The 20935-nt window shown below is 45.1% G+C and overlaps 1 protein-coding gene and 2 non-coding genes across 16 annotated transcripts in view; 2 read left to right on the forward strand and 1 right to left on the reverse strand.

The window, feature by feature from the left end:
• The window catches only part of LOC130838462 (protein VAC14 homolog), an 84370-nt gene that overhangs the window by 56867 nt on the left and 6568 nt on the right, over positions 1-20935 (reverse strand). For 8 of the 14 annotated variants that reach the window (XR_009049673.1, XM_057711565.1, XM_057711563.1 and 5 more), the window contains exons 2-6: positions 8534-8684; positions 7813-7920; positions 7165-7274; positions 6776-6882; positions 5895-5997 (exon numbers count right to left, since the gene is read on the reverse strand). Coding sequence is in view for 7 of the 14 variants with exons in the window: in XM_057711565.1 (XP_057567548.1) it covers positions 5897-5997; positions 6776-6882; positions 7165-7274; positions 7813-7914 (420 nt within the window). In the remaining 7 variants the exon portion in view is untranslated. Of the gene's footprint in view, positions 1-5894; positions 6044-6775; positions 6883-7164; positions 7275-7812; positions 7921-8533; positions 8685-20935 lie in introns of all 14 variants that reach the window. The other 6 variants (XR_009049674.1, XR_009049675.1, XR_009049678.1 and 3 more) reach the window with 1 other exon arrangement.
• On the forward strand, positions 13568-13638 carry TRNAG-GCC (transfer RNA glycine (anticodon GCC)). The gene has a single exon. It is a non-coding gene; the product is annotated as a tRNA-Gly (tRNA).
• TRNAG-GCC (transfer RNA glycine (anticodon GCC)) lies at positions 14255-14325 on the forward strand. Its single transcript has one exon. It is a non-coding gene; the product is annotated as a tRNA-Gly (tRNA).

Genomic DNA, 20935 nt, shown 5'->3' on the forward strand with positions numbered 1-20935 from the left:
TCATACCTTTGGTCATTTCTTTTTCTGTTTTTGAATAACATGTATTTCCTTTGTCATCTCTCTGAATCTTCCTCCTGTCTTCTCCGTGATGCTGTCCCTAATACAGTTAAAATATGGCATTTCTGTTTGTTGTATTCTTTTCCACTGGATTACATCAACTCATTTGGTGCCCTCTGTAAAGCCTGGATTCTTTCTCTGTATTAATTCTTATTTACTTACTTTCTTATATTTGTCAGTATTTTCCCTTTATACATGTTCCTATTCTTCCTATCATAGTATTTATCCTGCTCCATCTTCCTACAACTTTATATCATATAAATTCTGAGGAATATTTAATATTATTACAATAAATATAAAATAATATTCATTGTGCATATATATTTATCAGGTAATAGCAAATATTTTTTGAGTTCACATTTGGACCAGGCATTATTCTAATAGTTTTATGTATATTTAATGTATTTAATCTTCACAGCAGCCCTATAAATATAAAATATTTTTACATCTCCATTTTACAAATAAGGGAGTTTGAGACACAGGTAAGTTAAGTAACTTGCCAAAAGTTGTACGCTATTAAGTATCAGTGCCAGGATTGAAATGTCATCAGTTACAGCGGGCAGTGTTGACACTGAGCCCACACTAAGAACCATTTTGTAATACTGTGCTGTAGAAAAACCAAGTTATATATGTATGAGCAGACCGGTAGGTACTTACACCTAATACCAAACATTCCCATTCAGGTGAGTTAGGCTATATTACAGGTAGAAAGAGAAGTTGTAGTCATAAGAAATATACAGTCTGGAGAGTGTGATGACATACAATCAGCAAGTAGTCAGTTATAAAAATCAATAGTTAATAAAAATATTATTTATGGAGCATCAACTGTATGTGCCAAGAAATGAACTGGGTACTTTACATATATTATCCCATCAAAGCCTCACCATAACACTACTGAGTAGTTGCTATCATCCCTGTTTTATAGATGAGGAAAAAGACTCTCAAGTAGGTAACTTGCCCAAAAGTTACTGAGCTGGGAAGTGGTAGAGCTGAGGTTGGCAGCTGAGCCCATCTGCCCTGTTTTCTTTTCACTGTGCTGTCCTGCCTCTCTAATGGTAGGTGCCCTGGCAGAAGGACAGGAGAGACACCACTGTTAGGATGTAGTTAGAGCTGTGCTGAACTTTGGAAAATAGTACTCTGGTAATGGTACTTTTTGTCTTCAAATTAGAATTTGAGGAAGGAGTATAACCAATATTCTGGAATAAACCCAGTAAAAGTATTATTTGTTTTTGCTAAACCACTACCTTGTGATCTGGCTAAGCTGCTTTCCCTTTTTGTGCTTCAGCTCTATCTTTTTAAACATATATGTGGTTAACAGGTATCTATTTATATCCAAAGATGTTTTATGATGTTAGGGATACTGTTCAGACTCTGGAAGGAAGTACTACACAAATACTAATTTTTAGTTCTTAGTCTGAATACTGACATTTGCTACCACCATGTTTTTCCTTTATAGCATCACACCTTTACTTCTTTGTTTTTTCATTCCTAGGCAATATGCACACAGTTTATCAACATGATCACAGTCTTTAGAGAAGCTAAACTTTTAATGGAAAACAGGGAGAAAATTTAAGGGATACATTTTTTACCATGCTTTATATTATTGTCATGTCCATTACTTTTAGAATACAAACCAATTTGAAACGCCCTACAGAGCATTTTAAATTTACAGAGCCCGTGGAACACTGCCAATTTTTGCAAATGGAAGGTCAGAAACAGTTATTTTCTATACAGCAAGCCCCAGGCAGGCAGCACCTGCATCTCGGTCCTATTTGTATTTCCCAAGAGGCTTTGCATGAGGTGGGTGCTTAATAAATATTGGTTGAATAACTGAGTTGTTTTCTACCTTTCTTTAAGCTTCGCAGTTCAGTTTGTTGGCTTAAAAGAATTTCTCTCATCACAATTTCTGAAAGCTTAAACACTAAGTTTTGTGTTTATATAAATATGTAAAATGACAATTACAAAATGCTGTTTTGTGTTATAGCTAGTGAAAAATGGTGGCCTCTCTTTTATGACTTCTATAAACCAGTAAGAGATTTAAGCACCCAAAGTCTTATAACACTGTCTTATTGTTAAAGATTCTTTTGAATTTTCTAATAAGCATTAGAAAAAACCCCACAATTGCCCAGAAAGTCTGTGTTTTTATCTGCTTTTTTTCTTAATTTTTTAATTGAAGTATAGTTGATGTTATGTTACAGGTGTACAACACGATTCACAATTTTTAAAGGTTATGCTCCATTTATAGTTATTATAAAATACTGGCTATACTCCATGTGTTGTAAAATATATCCTTGTAACTTGTTTTATACCTGATAGTTTGTACCTCTTAATCCCCTACCCCTATCTTGCCCCCCCACCCTGCCCCAACCACTTGTTTGCTCTCTGTGAGTCTGTTTTTGTTATATTCACTAGTTTGTTGTATTTTTCAGATGCCACATATAAGTGATGTCATACAGTATTTGTCTTCCTCTGACTTATTTCACTTAGTGTAATACCCTCCAGGTCCACCCATGTTGCTGTAAATGGCAAATTTTCACTCTTTTTTACAGCTTAGTAGTACTCTGTTGTGTGTGTGTATACACACACACACACACACACATCTTCTTTATCCATTCAGCTGTTTTTAATTTTTATTTTATATTGGAGTATAGTTGATTAACAATGTTGTGTTAGTTTCAGGTGTACAGCAAACTGATTCAGTTATACATATATGCATGTATCTATTTTTCAAATTCTTTTCCCATTTGGTTATTACAGAATATTGAGCAGAGTTCCCTGTGGTATACAGCTACACCTTTACCTTGCTATGTCTTTTTTTCCCTTCTGACACTGACAGAGAGATTTGTTCATAGAGAGCTGACTCTGAAGATGACACTCTTCACTGTGTCTCAGTGGCTTAGGCTCCACATGCGGCTTCTTCTGTCTTTAAACTTGCTTTTTTCAGTGCTATAGCTGGGAGCGCTATGTTGACACAACCATTTTTGTACAGAACAGATTAAAATGTCAGTGTTCTAATGTTCTCATATGTGGGAAAAAGAAAATATTTGGGATATTTTATAACTTTTAAAAGACTCCTCTGTGGAGAAAGATTACTTGTAGGCTGGAAAGCCATTTGACGGTTAAAGGACAGAACTCTAATATCAGTCTAACAAAAATGGGGGGAAAAGAATGAAAGTGTAATAAAACTCTTTTCTAGAGATTTAGAACACATCTTTCTATTTCCTTCTTAATTTTCACTTAACTGTATCTTTTAACTCCCTAGTATTCTGCTTAATCCTTCTAGATGCTGTGTATGCAGAATATTGACAATTTCTGTGAAAGGCAGTTAGTCATTACAGTAAACACATATTATGTGGAAGAGGAGTACTAGTCAAGGGAAGTGGACTTGGTGTAGTGAGCCTCTAACCTTCAAGTCACAAGTCTGAATCTATTTTTACAATGGAGTCATTAATATTTGCTAGCTAGTATTGGTGAATAGGCCAGCAAATTCACCATGCTACAACTTGAGACTTTTCTGCCTGTCAGGTATTCACAGGGTATAAGCTACATCAGTTAATGCTGGGTGCTGTGCAAATATTAGAAGTCATAGTAAAGAGATAGGCTTGCTGCACATGGATAAGGTAGGGACTTAATAAGAGGAACTAATACTAATGGAACACTTGCATATATCTGGAATATGTATGTGTCTATATATACATTAATGTATTGACTATCTAATCCACACAGCTCTATGAATAGGTAATATTATCTTCACTATACAGATGGGAAACCAGGCCTGTAAATGTAAAGTAACTTGCCCAAGGCAACACAGGAAATGGAGAAGTTGGATTTGAATCCAGGAAGTCTGGTTCTGTAGTGTATTCCATGAGAGAGTTTCTGAAAGTTTAATAACTTTTGATATGGTACAGTTTGGGAGCTTTTACTCTCTGGTGACATTGCCTGAGTGGAGTCCTCAGAAGTAGGAGATTGCTATGACTCCTCTCTTTCCCTTTTCTTTTCCATGACTTGCTGAGTCCCATTAATTCTGGACAACATCTCTCAAATTTGTCCCATCTTTCCTATCACACCTATTACTGCCTTAGTTCAGGCATCTTTGATACTACTAGGAAATCTTTATAAGAAACCAATCTGATCAGGTCCTTCACAGGACTAAATGTAAAATGACATCTAATTACATGTGCACATCAGACTTTACTCATCCACTCACCGACTGATAGGCGTCTGGGTGGTTTCTCCTCTTTGGCTATTATGAATAATGCTGTTATGAACACTCACGTAAAAGGTTTTGTGTGGACATATGTTGTCATTTCTCCTGGATATATAACTAGGGGTGGAGTTGCTGGGTCAAACGTTTTTTGAGGAACTGCCAGACTGTTTTCCAAAGCAGCTGTCCCATTTTACATTCCCACCAGCAGTGTATAAGTTTTCTAATTACCCCACGTTCTTGCCAACACGTTATTTTCCTTTCTATTTTATTTGATACTTGCCATTGATACTAATACTAATGCATGTAAAGTGGTATCTCCTAATGTGTTTTTTTTAATTTATTGGCTATGTTGGGTCTTCGTTGCTGCACGCGGGCTTTCTCTAGTTGCGGCAAGCGGGGGCTACTTTTTGTTGTGGTGCATGGGCTCCTCATTGTCGTGTCTTCTCTTGTTGCGGAGCACGGATGGGCTCTAGGCGCGTGGGCTTCAGTAGTTGCGGTGCATGGGCTCAATAGTTGTGGTGCACGGGCTCAATAGTTGTGGTGCACGGGCTCAGTTGCTCTGCGGCATGTGGGAATCTTCCTGGAGCAGGGATTGAACCTGTGTCCCCTGCATTGGCAGCCAGATTCTTTTTTTTTTTTTTAACAATAAACTGCCTATATTTAAAGCGTACAATTTGGTATCCCAATCTCCCAATTCATTCCCCTCCAACCCTCCCCTCTTTCCCCACTTGGTGTCCCTATGTTTGTTCTCTACATCTGTGTCTCTATTTCTGCCTTGCATACCAGTTGATCTGTACCATTTTTCTGTAGTCCGCATATATGTGTTAATATACGATATTTGTTTTTCTCTTTCTGACTCACTTCACTCTGTATGACAGTCTCTCGGTCCATCCATGTCTCTACAAATGTCCCAGTTTCATTGCTTTTTACAGCTGAGTAATATTCCATTGTATATATGTACCACATCTTTTTTATCCATTCATCTGTTGATGGACATTTAGGTTGCTTCCATGTCCTGGCTATTGTAAATAGTGCTGGCAGCCGGATTCTTAACCACTGCGCCCCCTAGGAAGCCGTCGCCTAGTGTTTTTGATTTGCATTTCCATGATGGCTAAGGATGTTGAGCATCTTTTTATGCACTTTTTGGCCATGTGTACATCTTTGGAGAAATGTTTATTCAGATCTCATTTTTTAAAACTGAGTTTATTCAAGTTATGAGAGTTCTTTATATATTCTAGATACAAGTCCCATATCAGATGTATGACTTACAAATATTCTCTTCCCTTTTGTGGAATTGTCTTTTCACTTTCTTGATAGTGTATTTTTTTTTTCCTTCTATTTTTTGGCCCTGCAGCATGGCATGCGGGATCTTAGTTCCCAGACCAGGGATCGAACCCACACCCCATGCATGGAAGCACAGCGCCTTAAAGACCACTGGACCACCAGGGAAGTCCCTTGATGGTATTTTTTGAAGTATAAATTTTTTTAATTTTGATGAATCCCCAAATATCTGTTTTTTTCCTTTTGTCCCATGTGCTTTTGCTGTCATATTTTAGAAGCCATCACTCAACCTAAGGTTATAAAGATTTACTCCTAAATAGAATTATATAGTTTTAAATATAGTACTTACATTTAGGCCTGTGATCTATTTGGAGATTTTCTTTGTGTGTGCATGGTGTCAGGAAGGGGTCCAACTTCATTCTTCTGTATGCGGATACCCAGTTGTTTCAGCACTATTTGTTGAAAAGACCAATATCCCCCATTGAATTGCTTTGGCACCTTTTAAGAAAAAGAATCAGTTGACCATAAATGTAAAGGTTTACTTATGGATTCTAAGTTCTATTTGATCTATACATCTATTACTGTAGCTTTGTAGTAAGTTTTGAAATTGGGAGGTATGAATTTTCCAATTTTTTTCTTCTTTTGAAAGGCAGTTTGGCTATTCTGGGTCCTTTGCATTTCCATATGAATTTTAGGATCTGAAACATTTCTGAAAAAAATGCAGCTGTTATTTGATATGTATTGAATAGAATATATAGATCAGTTTGGGGACTACTGTTATCTTAAGTCACCTAATCCATAAATGTGAGATAGCTTTACATTTATGTTGGTATTCTCTAATTTTTCAGTGTTTTGTAGTTTTCATCTATAAGAAACACTTTTTCCTAAGTTGTGGGACTGTATTTTATTTTGGTAACTGTTTTTCTAAATTATGTACACAAGCATTATATTATTTATACAATTAAAAGTTATGCCACAAGCAGAACACTGTTAGTAATTACTATGGGTTGCTAAATAGTGAATTAGAATATACAGTGAGGTCCCCCATTTTTTATCTGAATTGGTTAGTTATACATTTTTTTAGAGAATTGGAGTCTCTCCCTCAAGGACCCACTGCTCCAGGACCCATTGTCACACAGATTCACACTCCCAGCAGGACTTTCTCTGAGATGGGGAGAGAGAAAGGTGCTTCTGAGGAGGAGGTGGTGGATGGGGTCTTCACACACTCACCCGCGGTCTGGCAGTGGATCACCAGGATGTTGGCCATCTCAGCAAACTTAACGCCGGAAGGGTTCTTCTTAATTTCCTTCAAAAATTCTCCAGGGACCACCTCACACCTACAGTGAGCAAAGGAGAAGGGAAATAGCACATGCCAGCCAGGGTGAGAGGAGCCTCCACCAGCGCCATTTCTGCTCTGCTTGGATGGGATACACCTGTCAGAGGGACATTTTTCAGAAGCTGGGGGTGGATGAGCTCTTAGCTCCTCAAAGCAGGAAGCACACGAGCCAGGGAAAGGAGGGTAAATTTTGTGTTCTCCTGCCGCCTGTCTGTTGGGTATGGGGTACGTGTATGCACCAAGGGGCCTCTGCAGCTGCCTGCCCTTCCCCTCCTCCACTCACATTTTCCGAATCTCTTTGCCATTGTCGCCCAGGATCTGGAACAGTCCATCCAGGATCTCCGGCAAATAATCCAGCAGGTTAATGTCTGGCACCGACTCCAGAACCAGGATCTGACCCAGGGGAGGAAACCATCAGGGAAAGTCACCAGCTCGAGAACCTGCATCTCCTCGCCCATCCTCCAGGCTGGCCAGTGGGAAGGGGCCCTGCTGAGGCAGCTTTTCACAGCACTGTGGGTGTTCCTTGGGGGAGGGGGTGCTAGCAGCTGTTGTTTTTGTTCAATGTGCAGGGGAACGTTAATTGAACCCCAAGGTGGTTCAGATGGCAGGGCAGGGGGGAGGGTGCAGGAAGGGAACCCATGGGAAAGGCAGGCAATGCTAGAAGAGATGTGACAGCTGGAAAGAGCACAGTTGGGTTCAAATTTGGGTGTTTCCAGAGACAAGGAACCACATCCTCTGCAAAGACAACGGGGTTTGGGGGCAGAGCTGAATAAATATGTTTTCAGATTATCTGGTGTCATTGGCTCCTAGAGGGATAACAATGAGGTGTCTCTGCAGCTACAGGAAGTGCCCAGGTGAGCCAGAGAGCAGACTTCACTCAACTAGAGGCTCATTACGGCTGGAGAAAGAACGTTGAGGGGCCGGGTCTCACCCAGGAGATGATGAACTGCCGGGCATACTGGTTGTTGGAGTAAATCCTCTCCCGCAACAAGGGGATGAAGCCCACCAGGTCGAACTTGTTGCTCTCCATCATGATGTCCTGTGGGTCAAAGGCATGTGAGCTGCCGGGGGCGGGGCTGCCTGACCTGCCTGAATCCTTGGCCTGGGCTGGCTCCAGGGGTCAGGTGGCCACAGAGGAGGATGGCAGAGCCTGAGTCAGGCAGGAGAGGCCTGCAGAGCATCCCTCCTCATACAGGCCGAAGGACAAGAGAAAATGATGCACTGAAGTAGGAATCAAGGTCAAGAGAACTAATCAAAAAGCAAAACCTAACATCTCTGTGGTCTGGATCAAATGCCATGATAAGCTTAGCATAAACTGCCCCTGTCATTGGGGGCCGAGTGGGGTCAGCATGAGGGGACATTAGGGGTGATAGAATGGTTCTGTATTTTGATTCTGCTGGTGACATAACTCTACACACTCATCATAGAGCTGTATACTATTTCATTAACTGTATGTAAATGAGAAAATATTATTTTAAAATTAGGAAGAGCATTAAGAAGCAGGGTGCAAGGCCACAGAGCCAGCCTTGCCGATCTGAGATGTGGAGAAAATGGCTGCAAAGAAAACACAGGTCTGTAGCACCCTGCTGGGACTCAGGGGTCAGAGTCAAGGCCATGACTGGTGAATGTGTCCCTCCAGGAGAAAGGCCCACCTTGCCTAGTGCGATGGAGCAGGCGGCCAGGCTGATGAGGCCCCCTTTCCGGCTGTGGGGGTGCCGAGACAGGGCAAACTCCTCAGACAGGGTCTGGATCACATGCTTGATCTGCACGGTGTTGTTCTGGGCCACGAATTCCTGGTCCAGCCTGGAGAGAGAGAAGAGAGGGGCTGCAGGACCAGTGGGATCAGGGTGCTCCTGCTGCTGCTGGCTGGGCGGGGAGGGGGTAAGATGACCTGTTTAGAAAGAGGAATCGGGAGTCAGGTGTCTCAGGGCAGCCTTTCCCAGTTCTGCTGACTGGAGGCGCTGCCTGGGTCACAGTTCTTTCCCTTTTCTGGGTCTCCGTTTCCCTTTGTCTACAACAGAATGAAGAACAGTGAGCCGTCTCACTTCTGGGAATCTGATAGAACGCAAATGAATGTCGTGCCGGGGACCAAAAACTGCAATGATCATAGCAACACGACACAAGCAACACCACAGAAGCAAGAATGCTGCGGGTACATCTCCCTGGGATGACAGGGAGGTGCCATGTAGTCAGATCTTACAGCCATTAGTAGGCATTTTCCAGGTAAAGAAAGGAAGGCAGGGCACCTCAGGCACAAGGAAGAGTCTGGTTAAAGTCAGGGGGCCCTGAAAAGACACAGTGTATTTAGGGAAGGGTGAGGAGTCTGGTGTGTGGAAGGGGTAGCTGTAGACAGCTGAAGGAAAAGATGAGCCATGAAAGGTTTCCAGCAATGGGGTGACACATTCATGTGTATGTTTTGATTACGTACCTCTGGTGGCAGCCTGGAGAGGCTACCCTGGGTGGAGGTGACAGGAGACTGAAATATCCCCAAGGGAGAACACCGCATCTATCAGGGTCAGGAAGGGGGGCCCGAAATACGGCTGAGGCAGTGGAAAGGAGCAGGGAGGGACAGTTTTAAATTAAACAAGAAAAGCATTAGGAGCCCATGTAATACGGGAAAGAACAGGAAGTGTAGAGATGCCTGCAAGGTGTCCACCTGGGGAGCGATGCTACCGGGGTGGCGGGGGTCTGAGGAAGGCAGAGCCTGTGGTCACCCTGGGGGGATGCTCCCAAGGCAGGCCCTGCCCCAGTGGAGACGAGCAGAGGGGGGCCTGGCTGCGTCAGGCACCAGTGTCTCTTTTCAGAGCCCAGTGGACATGAAGGCCGAGACACTCTGTCCTTCAGAAGCTCACAGGGTCTCTGTGGTGAGAAACCTCATGTGGGCACGTGGGGGTACAAGGGGCCCAGATAACTGATGGAGAGCTGCGGCCTGGGGGTCAGGGACGTCTTCCCGGGAGTGGGAATTGAGCCAGACCTTGGAGGAGGCAGGGATCCTAAGAGAAGGAAACAGGTGTTCCAGGCAGGAGGAAATGCGTGAGCAAAAGCAAGGAGGGGAAACTAGCCCAGTCTGTCTTGGGTCCAGAGAAGAGCAGGAAATCAACTGGGATGAGCTGGCCTGGCAGCTCATATTTGGGAGAATGGATCTCACATCATGGGTAACAGGGAAACAGCTCATGGGTTGTGAAGAGATGGTGAAAGAATGTTTTAAGAAAAACCATGTGATCTCGTTAGATGCAGAAAAAGCTTTTGGCAAAATTCACAGCCATTTATGGTAAAAACTCTCTAGAAAGTGGGCATAGAGGGAACCTACCTGAACATAATCAAGGCCATATATGACAAACCCACAGCAAACATTCTCAATGGTGAAAAACTGAAAACATTTCTTCTAAGATCAGGGACAAGACAAGGCTGTCCACTCTCAACACTCTTATTCAACATAATTTTGGAGCCCCAGCCATGGCAATCAGAAGAAATAAAAGGAATACAAACTGGAGAAGTGAAATTGTCACTGTTTGAAGATGGCATGATACTATACATAAAAAATCCTAAAGATGCCACCAGAAAACTACTAGAACTAATCAATGAATCTGCTAAGGTTGCAGGGTACAAAATTAATGCACAGAAATCTCTTGCATGCCTATACACTAACAGTGAAAAATCAGAAAGAGAAATTAAGGAGACAAAGAATCAAATACCTAGGAATAAACCTACCTAAGGAGGGAAAAGACCTGTACGGAGAAAACTATAAGACGCCAATGAAAGAAATCAAAGATGACACAAATGGAGAGATATACCATGTTCCTGGATTGGAAGAATCAATATTGTGAAAATGACTGTACTACCCAAAGCAATCTACAGATTCAATGCAATCCCTGTCAAATTACCAATGGCATTCTTCACAGAATTAGAACAAAATCTTTTACAACTTGTATGGAAACACAAAAGACCCCAAATAGCCAAAGCAATCTTGGAAAAGAAAAATGGAGCTGGAGGAATCAGGCTCCCCAACTTCATACTATACTACAAAGCTACAGTAATCAAAACAGTATGGTACTGGCACAAAAACAGAAATATAGATCCAAGCTACAGGATAGAAAGCCCAGAGATAAACTCATGCACGTATGGTTACCTAATCTATGACAAAGGAGGCAAGAATATACAATGGAGAAAAGACAGTCTCTTCAATAAGTGGTGCTGGGGACTTCCTAGGTAGCACAGTGGTTAAGAATCTGCCTGCCAATGCAGGGGACACAGGTTCTAGCCCTGCCACAGGAAGATCCCACATGCCGCTGAGCAACTACCCCCATGTGCCACAACTGTTGGGCCTGTGTGCTGCAACTACTGAAGCCCGTGCTCCTAGAGCCAGTGCTCTGCTACAAGAGAAACTGCCACAATTGAGGAGCGCGTGCACCACAAGGAAGGGTGGGCCCCACCCGCCACAACTAGAGAAAGCCCATGTGCAGCAACGAAGACCCAATGCAGCCAATTAAAAAAAAAAAAAAGTGCTGGGAAAACCAGACAGCTACATGTAAAAGAATGAAATTAGAACACTAACATCATACACAAAAATAAACTTGAAGTGGATTAAAGACCTAAATGTAAGACTGGGCACTATAAAACTTAAGGGAAAACATAGGAAAAACACTCTGACATAAATCACAGCAAGATAGTTTTTGACCCACCTCCCAGAGTAATGAAACCTAAAAGCTTCTGCACAGCAAAGGAAACCAGAAACAAAATGAAAAGACAGCCCTCAGAATGGGAGAAAATGCAGCTCAACATCAGAAAAACAGTCCAATCAAAAAAGACCTAAATAGACATTTCTCCAAAGAAGACATACAGATGGTGAAGAGGCACATGAAAAGATGCTCAACATCACTAATTATTAGAGAAATGAAAGTCAAAACTACAATGAGGTATTATCTCACACCGGTCAGAATGGCCATCATCAAAATGATAAATGCTGCAGAGGGTGTGGAAAAAAGGGAACCGTCTTGCACTGTTCATGGGAGTGTAAATTGATACAGACACTATGGAGAACGGTATGGAGGTTCCTTAAACTAAAAATAGAACTACCCTATGGCCCAGCAATCCCACTACTGGGCATATACCCTGAGAAAACCATAATTCAAAAAGACACATGTACCCCAGTGTTCACTGCAGCACTATTTACAATAGCCAGGTCATGGAAAAAACCTAAATGTCCATCAACAGACGAACAGATAAAGAAGATGTGGTACATATATACAATGGAGTGTTAGCCATAAAAAGGAACGAAATTGGGTCATTTGTAGAGATGTGGATGAACCTAAAGACCGTCATACAGAGTGAAGTAAGAAAGAAAAAAAATATCGTATATTAACACATATGTGGAAAAATGGTACATATCTAGAAAAATGGTACAGATGAACCTACCTGAAGGGCAGGAACAGAGACGCAAATGTAGAGAAGGTACGTGTGGACACAGGTGGAAAGGGAGGGTGGAATGAATTGGGAGATTAGATTGACATAAGTACACTACCCTGTGTAAAATAGAGAGCTGGTGGGAACCTGCAGTGTAGCATAGGGAGCTCAGCTTGGTGGTCTGTAATGACCTAGATGGGGTGGGGCGGGGATGGAAGTCCAAGAAGGAGGGGATAGATGTATACATATAGATGATTCGCTTCGTTATACCGCAGAAACTAACACTGTAAAGCAATTATACTCCAATAAAAAAAAAAAAAGCCGGGAACAGGGAGACTGTCCCATCATCAGATGAGGGGCACTAGGACCAGTGCAGCAGCGGAAGGTGTGATGAGGGTGATCTAGAGATTATGGACTTTTTAAAGTAGCTCCTTGGACTCACTGTCTAATTGCTCTGTGCCCATCGTGGCAGGTACACTGCTTGCCTATGGCATAAACAGGCTAAAATAATTTTAAGGACAGTTAAGTCCAAAAGATATCAGTTAATTTGTGTGGTTCCAGCTTGGTGTCAGGAACTTGCTAGTAATTAGCACTGTTTAAAGTAAATGTTCTGGGACTTCCCTGCTGGTCCAGTGGTTAAGACTCCTCACTCCCCATGCAGGGGCCTGGGTTCAATCCCTGGTCTGGGACATAGATCCTGCATGCAAGCCACAACTAAAGATCCCACACGTGGCAACAAAGATCCTGTGTGCTGCAACAAAGATCCTGTGTGCTGCAACTAAGACCCAGCACAGCCAAATAAATAAATATTTTAAAATAAATAAATGTTCTGTCCTGTGAGGCTGTGACCACTCCTACAAAAAGGTTGTTCAAAGGGGTTTACAGGGCTTGATAAAGTTTCAATCCATCAAGTCTTAGGGGGCATCTATTCTGTGAGCAGAGGTGACTCAAACAGGCCTGAGTCCTGAGCTGGTGGATGTGGGAGCAGGGACGGGGATTCCAGGAAGGGGCTGCACAGGTGGCCTGTGAGGGGCCTCCTGCTTTGGATCTTCATAGGATGTGATTCCACCAAGCCCACCCCAGGGGGCTGAGGGCTGTGGATGAACCAAGAACCTCGAGAGGAAGCCAGTTCCATAGGTGCCCACTCCCTAAGCAGTGTAATAAACCCGCTGGATTCCCAAACAGGACAAACCAGCCAGATGAGGCCCAGTGATGTGTCAGCTGACTACTGATAGACACAGCCCCTTGAGAAAAGCCCTGAGGTGTGCAAGAAAGCAGCTGGAGCATTGGTGGTTCAGTGGTAGAATTCTCGCCTGCCACGCGGGAGGCCCGGGTTCGATTCCCGGCCAATGCAGTGCTGCTTTTTGGCCTCCTCCTGGCAAGTTCCCTCAGAGATCCTGCTGCAGGAGCCAGCGCCTCGACCACACCCGGCCTGCAGCAGCCAACGGTGCTGTGAATCTCTGCGCACGGCCCTGCTTAGTGAGCGTGGGCCGCAGCTGGGGTCTCCCCAGAGGCCCTACTGGCTGGGGGACCCTTCCCCCAAAAGGGGGCTCCTGCTGCATCTCCCAGCCCTGGCCAGTCTCCAGCAGGAAGCTGTGGTGAAGCCTGTGGGCTGTAAAACAGCTCAACACACCATGTGAACGTGGGATGGGAGGACCCACTTCAGAGAGGAGGAAGTCCCCAGTCTCAGTGGGCTTTCTGTTACTGAGAAGGAAGGATGTGAGCTTCAGTTTCTGTCCTGACGTCTGAAGGCAAATCAACGTCACAAACACACACACACACACACACACACACACTCTCTCTCTGCCTCCTGCCTTCTCTCCTGCCCTGGAACCTAAACTTCTGCTCTTGCAGCTGTGCTGATGTGGCAGCATCCGAGCTTGGCCTTACATTCTGTGCATCAGCAGATAGACAAGGAGGCTGGGGCCTGGGGTTAAAGGGAGGTGCTCACACAGCTGCTCACAGCTGGAGCATTGGTGGTTCAGTGGTAGAATTCTCGCCTGCCACGCAGGAGGCCCGGGTTCGATTCCCGGCCAATGCAGCAGCAGCAACAAACCTTTTTTTTAAATCATCCTAAGAGCCTGGATTTGATATTGCACACTGCCCATAGCCTTGGTGTTAACCTCTGAAAACCGAGAGTAACTTTTTCCTAGCTTGAGTTTTCCACACCCGTTTCCTAAATTCCACAGAGATCTAGATCTTGTGTCTCCTTGTTCTTGAGGAGTCCAGGATGTGGGGATCACTAAAGCCACTGCTAGCAGCTGTGCCTCCCCTCCTGCCAGAACAGCCTGCCCAGGGACTCTGACCGCAATGCTCCTGGGGAAGCCAGGCCAGCTTCTGCTCAGTCTGTGTTACAGCAGCCCCGGGAGTGGGTGTAACGACGTCCACGAGGCGCAGCAGGACAGCCAGAGACCCAGCCCCGCAAGCAGCACAGCCCATCCTGGAACCTCCTCCTCGCCTGTCTCCTCGTTTCAGGTCACAAACGGTCCCTGAGCCACCGGAAAGGGCCCTCCTCCCCCCTGGAGAGCCAGCGAAGGGGATGCACTGCCTGCCCGAGGGGGTCTCTGCCAGAATTCTGTGGAGGGGAAACGAGAGGCCTTAAGGACTTTTGAGCAAAAGAGAGAAAATCATCTGGTGAGGACAGTGCAAGGTAAGGAGAGGGCAGGCGAGAAAGAGCGTGACCCACATCTTTTGTAGGAAGGAAATTGGGTGTGGCTTCATGAGGGTCAGCTTTCGAGAGGGGTTCTGAAGGATGAATAGGTGTTCGTTCAGGATGAGGCAGCCCAGACAGAGGGAACAGCATGAACACGGCTAACAGGAAGGAGAGAGGCACTTGGTTTGGCAGAACTAAGGACACAGGTGGAGGAGAGATGGAGGACAGGGCTGGAGAGGCTGTGCCCACGCACGTGCTTGGCAAAGGAAGTGGCCTTTGCTCTGGGCAGCTGTGAGCAGCCACGGAAGGTACGCGTGATGTGCAGTGGTGGGTGGTAGGGATGTGAAGAGTGTTTAGGGAACTCTGCAGTCTACAAAGGCTGACAGGGACCGAATGGTGGGAGAGCATGAGGAACGGGCACTAACGTCGGGGGGCAGCTGGCAAGTGTAACAGGGTCTCCTGAAGGGGGGAGGGGGGCAAGGGGAATGTTTGTGTTCAGCAACCCCCCCCCCCAACTTTCCTGTTTGCTCTGTACCAGCTGGAAGCCCCCACCCCACATCCTACCAGGACACAACTCAGGGCACCCCAGGCCGCTACAAATACAGGCCCATTCAAGTCCTGAGGGCCTGGGACCCCAAGTCTCTATCTGTACTTGGGGGAAGAATATCACCAGTGTTTAGGAGAACAAGACAATGACAAACAGTGGTTCTTTCTGGAGGAGAAACTGTGAGAACGTATTCTTACCAACACCATCAGCCCATAGAGCACTGGTCCTGGCCCTGTGGGTCACCCCCGGGGCCACAGCAGGAAGACCTGTCCCACGAATCAAGTCCACACGCAACCTGCCACTCAGGGCGATCAAGACAGGGCCGCCCTCTCCAGTCTTACTGCTCAGCAGCCCAGCACAACTTTCCCCTCCAGCCTGGGCCCTGCTGTTCTACTCCTTGGAAACGTCCTGTCCAATCCACTCTATGGGAAAGCTCCCGCTCCCTTTCACATCCTAGCCAGCCTTCAAAGTCCAGCTCAAATGCAACCCCCTGGTCTTCCTGACCATCCAGGAAGGAGCATGTCTCCTCTGGATGCTGAAGGACTCGGCCACCCCGCACTCCGTGCCCAGCACTGCACCATCAAATGGCATGGATTCTTTATCACGTGTTTCATGTTTCTAGCTCCACGGCTCCTTGACAGAGTCCCTGAGGACAGACTGGTGCCAGGAATCTCTGCCTGTTGAGCACCAGCCCTCTCCCCACGTCTAGAGTGCTGCACATTATAGGTGAGGAATCAGGAAGCATCCGCCCAGGGACCCATCTGTCCAGGCAGGCAGGGCTGAAGGACAAGTTGTAGGGAAACACGGGCAAACCCCTGTGTTCCCATATTGCTGACAAGGGGTGGTCTGCTGATCTACACCTAACCTGTTGGGTAAATCAGAATTGTATTTGCCCGGGCCTAACCCCTAGTTTACAATTCCAGTTAGTAGGGGCAAAGGGCACCACGACCAGGATCTCAAAACGCACACTGAGAAGGACAAGGTCCCCAGAGCTGTGGCTGGAGACAGATGCAGATGCCAGGATGTGACCTGACACACGCCTGCTGAGGGGCAAAGGATGCTCCAACCCCCTGGGAGTGCCCCAAATAGCCCCCATCAGCAGGACCTGGTCTCTCTACTTCACAGGGGACAGGCAGAGAGAAAAAGCAACTACAAAGGGAAGCAGGGGAAGTGAAGTTTGAAATCTGGGCTCCCCCACTTCCAGGCTAGCGTCTCTTCAAAAGGACAGCCCGTCTCCTCTTTCATCACCACGTTGTAAGCCACAGCTGGTGGCTCTGAACTAGTTTTGAAGTTAGTATTTGGCACAGAAACTTACGATCACACATCCCTGTGACCACTGCTGACATTAGGGTCACAGGCATTACTGTTCAGTGTCCCAGAGAAGAGATCTGCTTCTGCTTCGTTTCTCTAAAAACCCTGGCTGACGAAGTGCCCACTAGAGATTGCTCAGAGCCTCCATTCTCAACCAGTCAGAGGTGTCACAGGATGGTAGGAACACCCACTCCCCAGAAGGCACAATCCCGATGCTGGCCAATTCCAAGGTCTCAACCCTGCTCTCAACTTCACAAAGTGCCACACCGACTGCTTTGTCCCTGATTGAGGAAGAGCCACAGACAGGCCAGGTCGTGTTTGGAACTGTCTCTCACCCAAGGAGAACCTGGGGCCACGTCTCAGCAACACAACCAGAGCCCTGCACTGGACCCCTTGGCCTCTGTAACGCAGCTCGGGGACAACCACAGGCCACACGAGGACTGGGGAGCTGCCCACTTTCCAAGAACACACTCAAGTATTTCAGGGGTCAGTTATTCCTCACAACCTCCTTCTGTAATTATCATCCCATCATTTGGATTTGAAACAGAGCCTTAGGGGAAACCAGGTCCCTTTCTTGAGGTCACAGAGGATCTGAACCTTGACACCTACAACGCCCAGGCCCTCTAAACTGTCCACCAGTTCCTCCCGCCCATCTTCTCAAACCACATCAGCTGCAAAGTGCACACACCCAATTACAGAGGGTACTTCCCTTATGCAGAACTCAGGCCCCAGCCGAACTGCAGCTTTCTCCATGCGTTTTCCCCACTGTCTAGCGTTCAGACATCTCTCAAGCTTTCCTCCACCACACACGGGCGTACAGATGAGGTACGCGCTTAAGATGTTGAAATGAAGGTCTAGGGCTGGTTTCCTACCATTAAGGCAGGAGAGATATAACTATTTGATGAGCACTTACTACATGCCAGGTAATGTGCTGGATGCTTTACATGCATCATCTCATTTAAACCTCAGAATAAGCCATGGAGCTAGGTACTCTAGTACCCATTTTACAGATGGGGAGAACTGAGGCTCAGAGATGTTACGAAACACACAAGGTCACACAGCTTACGGATGGTAGGTGCAGAAATGAAACCCAGGTCTTTCTGACACCAGGTCTGAAATCCTCCATGTTACACTATCCTCTCTTCAAACATCACAGCTCCCACCTGTGGATACCTGCTGGGAGCCAGGCACTTTACACGCATTATTTTGTTTAACCCAGTCTCCGATCATTTGGCGATGTCCAAATGGCCTGGCCGGAAGGTGGCAGAGGTTTCAGTCATTGCACGCACATTCCTGTGTCTTTAGACTTGGCTGTGGCTCTGTGCTATTTTTAGACAAATAAAATAATGCACATAATGTGTTCTGCACTGCATATACTCATGTAACAGTATTAGTGCAAAGTCAGAATCAGACAAACGGTGACATTACACACACCAAACGAGATCATGTTCATTTACTAACTGCTGACTGAGAACCTGCTTTGCTCCTGGCTTCAAGAAGGACAGAAAGATAATCCAGGGTTGTGTTTTCTCTTGTGCTGTAAAACTTTCAGCCTGGACTTCAGGTTGCCTTTTTCCCTGGCAGGTCCAATGACCCATCCCAGTTCTCTATGCAACATGCTGTCATCAGGCGACATATCCAGGCAGCAATTTCCCAAAGAGGAGCTGGCACGTAAACATCTCCTCCATCTGCTTTGCTGAGTATTTAAGTCATCTGGTTTCCACTTGCTCACTAGTCTCCAATAACTGAACAGGAAAAGCGGAACATCTGCCTCTGAGGAAAGGCCCCAGAGCTTTTGAAAAGGTCCAAGAGTTAGTGAAGTAACAAAATATACTGAGCATCCACTGGGTATAATCAGTGGAAAGACTGTGAAGGAGAAACGAGTCCGAGACAAGCAGGAGGTATGTTTGGATCTCGCGTGACAATAATTGTGACCACTTCATGAGTGCTGCCCTCACACTGTAACACAGCCTACAGGCACTCTTATTTTTTTAATTGAGATATTATTCACATGTCATAAATTCATGTGTACAATTCAATGGGTTTTAGTATGTTCACAAAATTGTGCAGCTGTGGCCACAACCAATTTTAGGACATTTTCATCTTCCCACAGAGATTACCCCATTAGTCATTCCCCATTTCCCCCAGTGCCCTTCCCTAAGCCCTAGGCAACTAGTAATCTACTTTCTGTCTCTGGGAATTTGCCTATTCTGGGCATTTCACATAAATGAAAGCATACAATATATGGCCTTTTGTGACTGGCTTCTTTCACTCAGCACATTTTTTTTTTTTTTTTTTTTTTTTGGCACATGGGCTTAGTTGCTCCGTGGCATGTGGGATCTTCCTGGAGCAGGGATCAAACCCATGTCCTCTGCATTGGCAGGCGGATTCTTAACCACTGCGCCACCTAGGAAGCCCACTCAGCACATTTTTAATGTGCAATTTTTTCTTTTTAAGATGAATTAACTGAGGCACAGAGAGGTTATATCCAAGGTCACAAACTCAAATGCATACAGGGGCCAAGAAGGACACAAGTGAGAAGGCTGGAGGGAGGTAAGACAGGCTCTAGAGAACCTGCCAACAGAGGAAGCAAACTGGGGGAGCCCAGGGCCTGGCTGGGGGAAGAGGGTGAGCCCCTGGGTCCCTTCATCTGCTGTGTGGGAATGTAGGCCCCACAGAGCCACATCTTCACATTCCTGAAGAGAATCCAGAAACCCAAACTTCACTGTGAAATTTCTCAATTTTAAATACCCTGGGACTTCCCTGGTGGTCCAGAGGGTAAGATGCTGTGCTCCCAATGCAAGGGGTCTAAGTTCGATCCCTGGTTGGGGAACTACATCCCACATGCATGCCGCAACTAGGAAGTCCACATGCTGCAACTAAGACCCGGTAAAGTCAAAATAAATAAGTATTTAAAAAAGAAAAAGAAAAAAGAAAAAAAAAGAAAAAATCAATCTAAGGTGCAGAGGTAATATAATAATAAAATAAAATACCCTGGGATCCAGGTCAAATCAAATAGGTCTGCTGGCAGGTTACAGCCCCTGGCTGCCAGTCTGTGACCTCTGGATGAAGCAGTTTGCTGAGGTCCCACTGCTAATAAAGAGCAGAGCTGGGTAGAATTCCAACCCGCACTGTAAAAATTGCCTTAAGCCACTTGGCAATAAATAGTGTCTCCCCACAGAGGTGGTAGGCTCCAAAGAGCTAGGTCAGACTCAGCAGTTCAACCCTGATCTGATCACAAAACCTCAGGGTTCCCTTAAGAGAAGGAATTCTCTTAATTCCTTAAAAGAAGGCAGAAACCAGAACTTCACTGTGAAATTTCTCGATTTAAAATTCCCTGCAAATGGAACTTTCCTGGTGGTCCGGTGGTTAAGAATCCACCTTCCAATGCAGGGGATGTGGGTTCGATCCCTGGTTGAGGAATTAAGATCCCACATGCCACGTGGCAACTAAGCCCGTGCCCTGCAACTACTGAGCCCACGTGCAGCAATAACAGAGCTCACATTCTCTGGAGCCCGTGTGCCACAATGAAGAGCCATGCACAGCAATGAAAGATCCCGTGTGCCACAACTAAGACCTGACACAGCCAAAAATAAAATAGAATGTAAAAAAAATGATGTGGAGCTGTTATTTAAAAAAAAAAAATACCCTGCAAAAAGTCAGCAGAAGGAAATAATAAAGATCAGAGAGGAAATAAAATAGAAATTTAAAAAACAATTAAGAAATAAATAAAACCAAGGGCTGGTTCTTTGAAAGGGTAAACAAAATTGAGAAACCTCTGGCCAGGCTCACCAAGAAAAAAGAAAACCAACCCAAATAAGCAAAATAAGAAATGAAAAAGGAGACATGACAACTGATACTGCAGAAATACAAAAAGCCATAAGGGAGTACTATGAACAGTTACATACCAACAAATCCAACAACCTAGAAGAAATGGACAAGTTTCTAGACACATACAGTGCACCAAAACTGAATCAAAAAGAAACAGATAATTTGAACAGACCAATCACTAGAGGTAAAATAGAATCTATAATTTAAAAACTCCCTACAAACAAAAGACCAGCACCAGATGGCTTCACAGGCGAATTCTACCAAACACACAAAGAAGAACTTATACCAATCCTTCTTAAACTCTTTCAA

Source organism: Hippopotamus amphibius, chromosome 16, assembly GCF_030028045.1.
Source record: "Hippopotamus amphibius kiboko isolate mHipAmp2 chromosome 16, mHipAmp2.hap2, whole genome shotgun sequence".
Lineage (NCBI taxonomy): Eukaryota > Metazoa > Chordata > Mammalia > Artiodactyla > Hippopotamidae > Hippopotamus > Hippopotamus amphibius.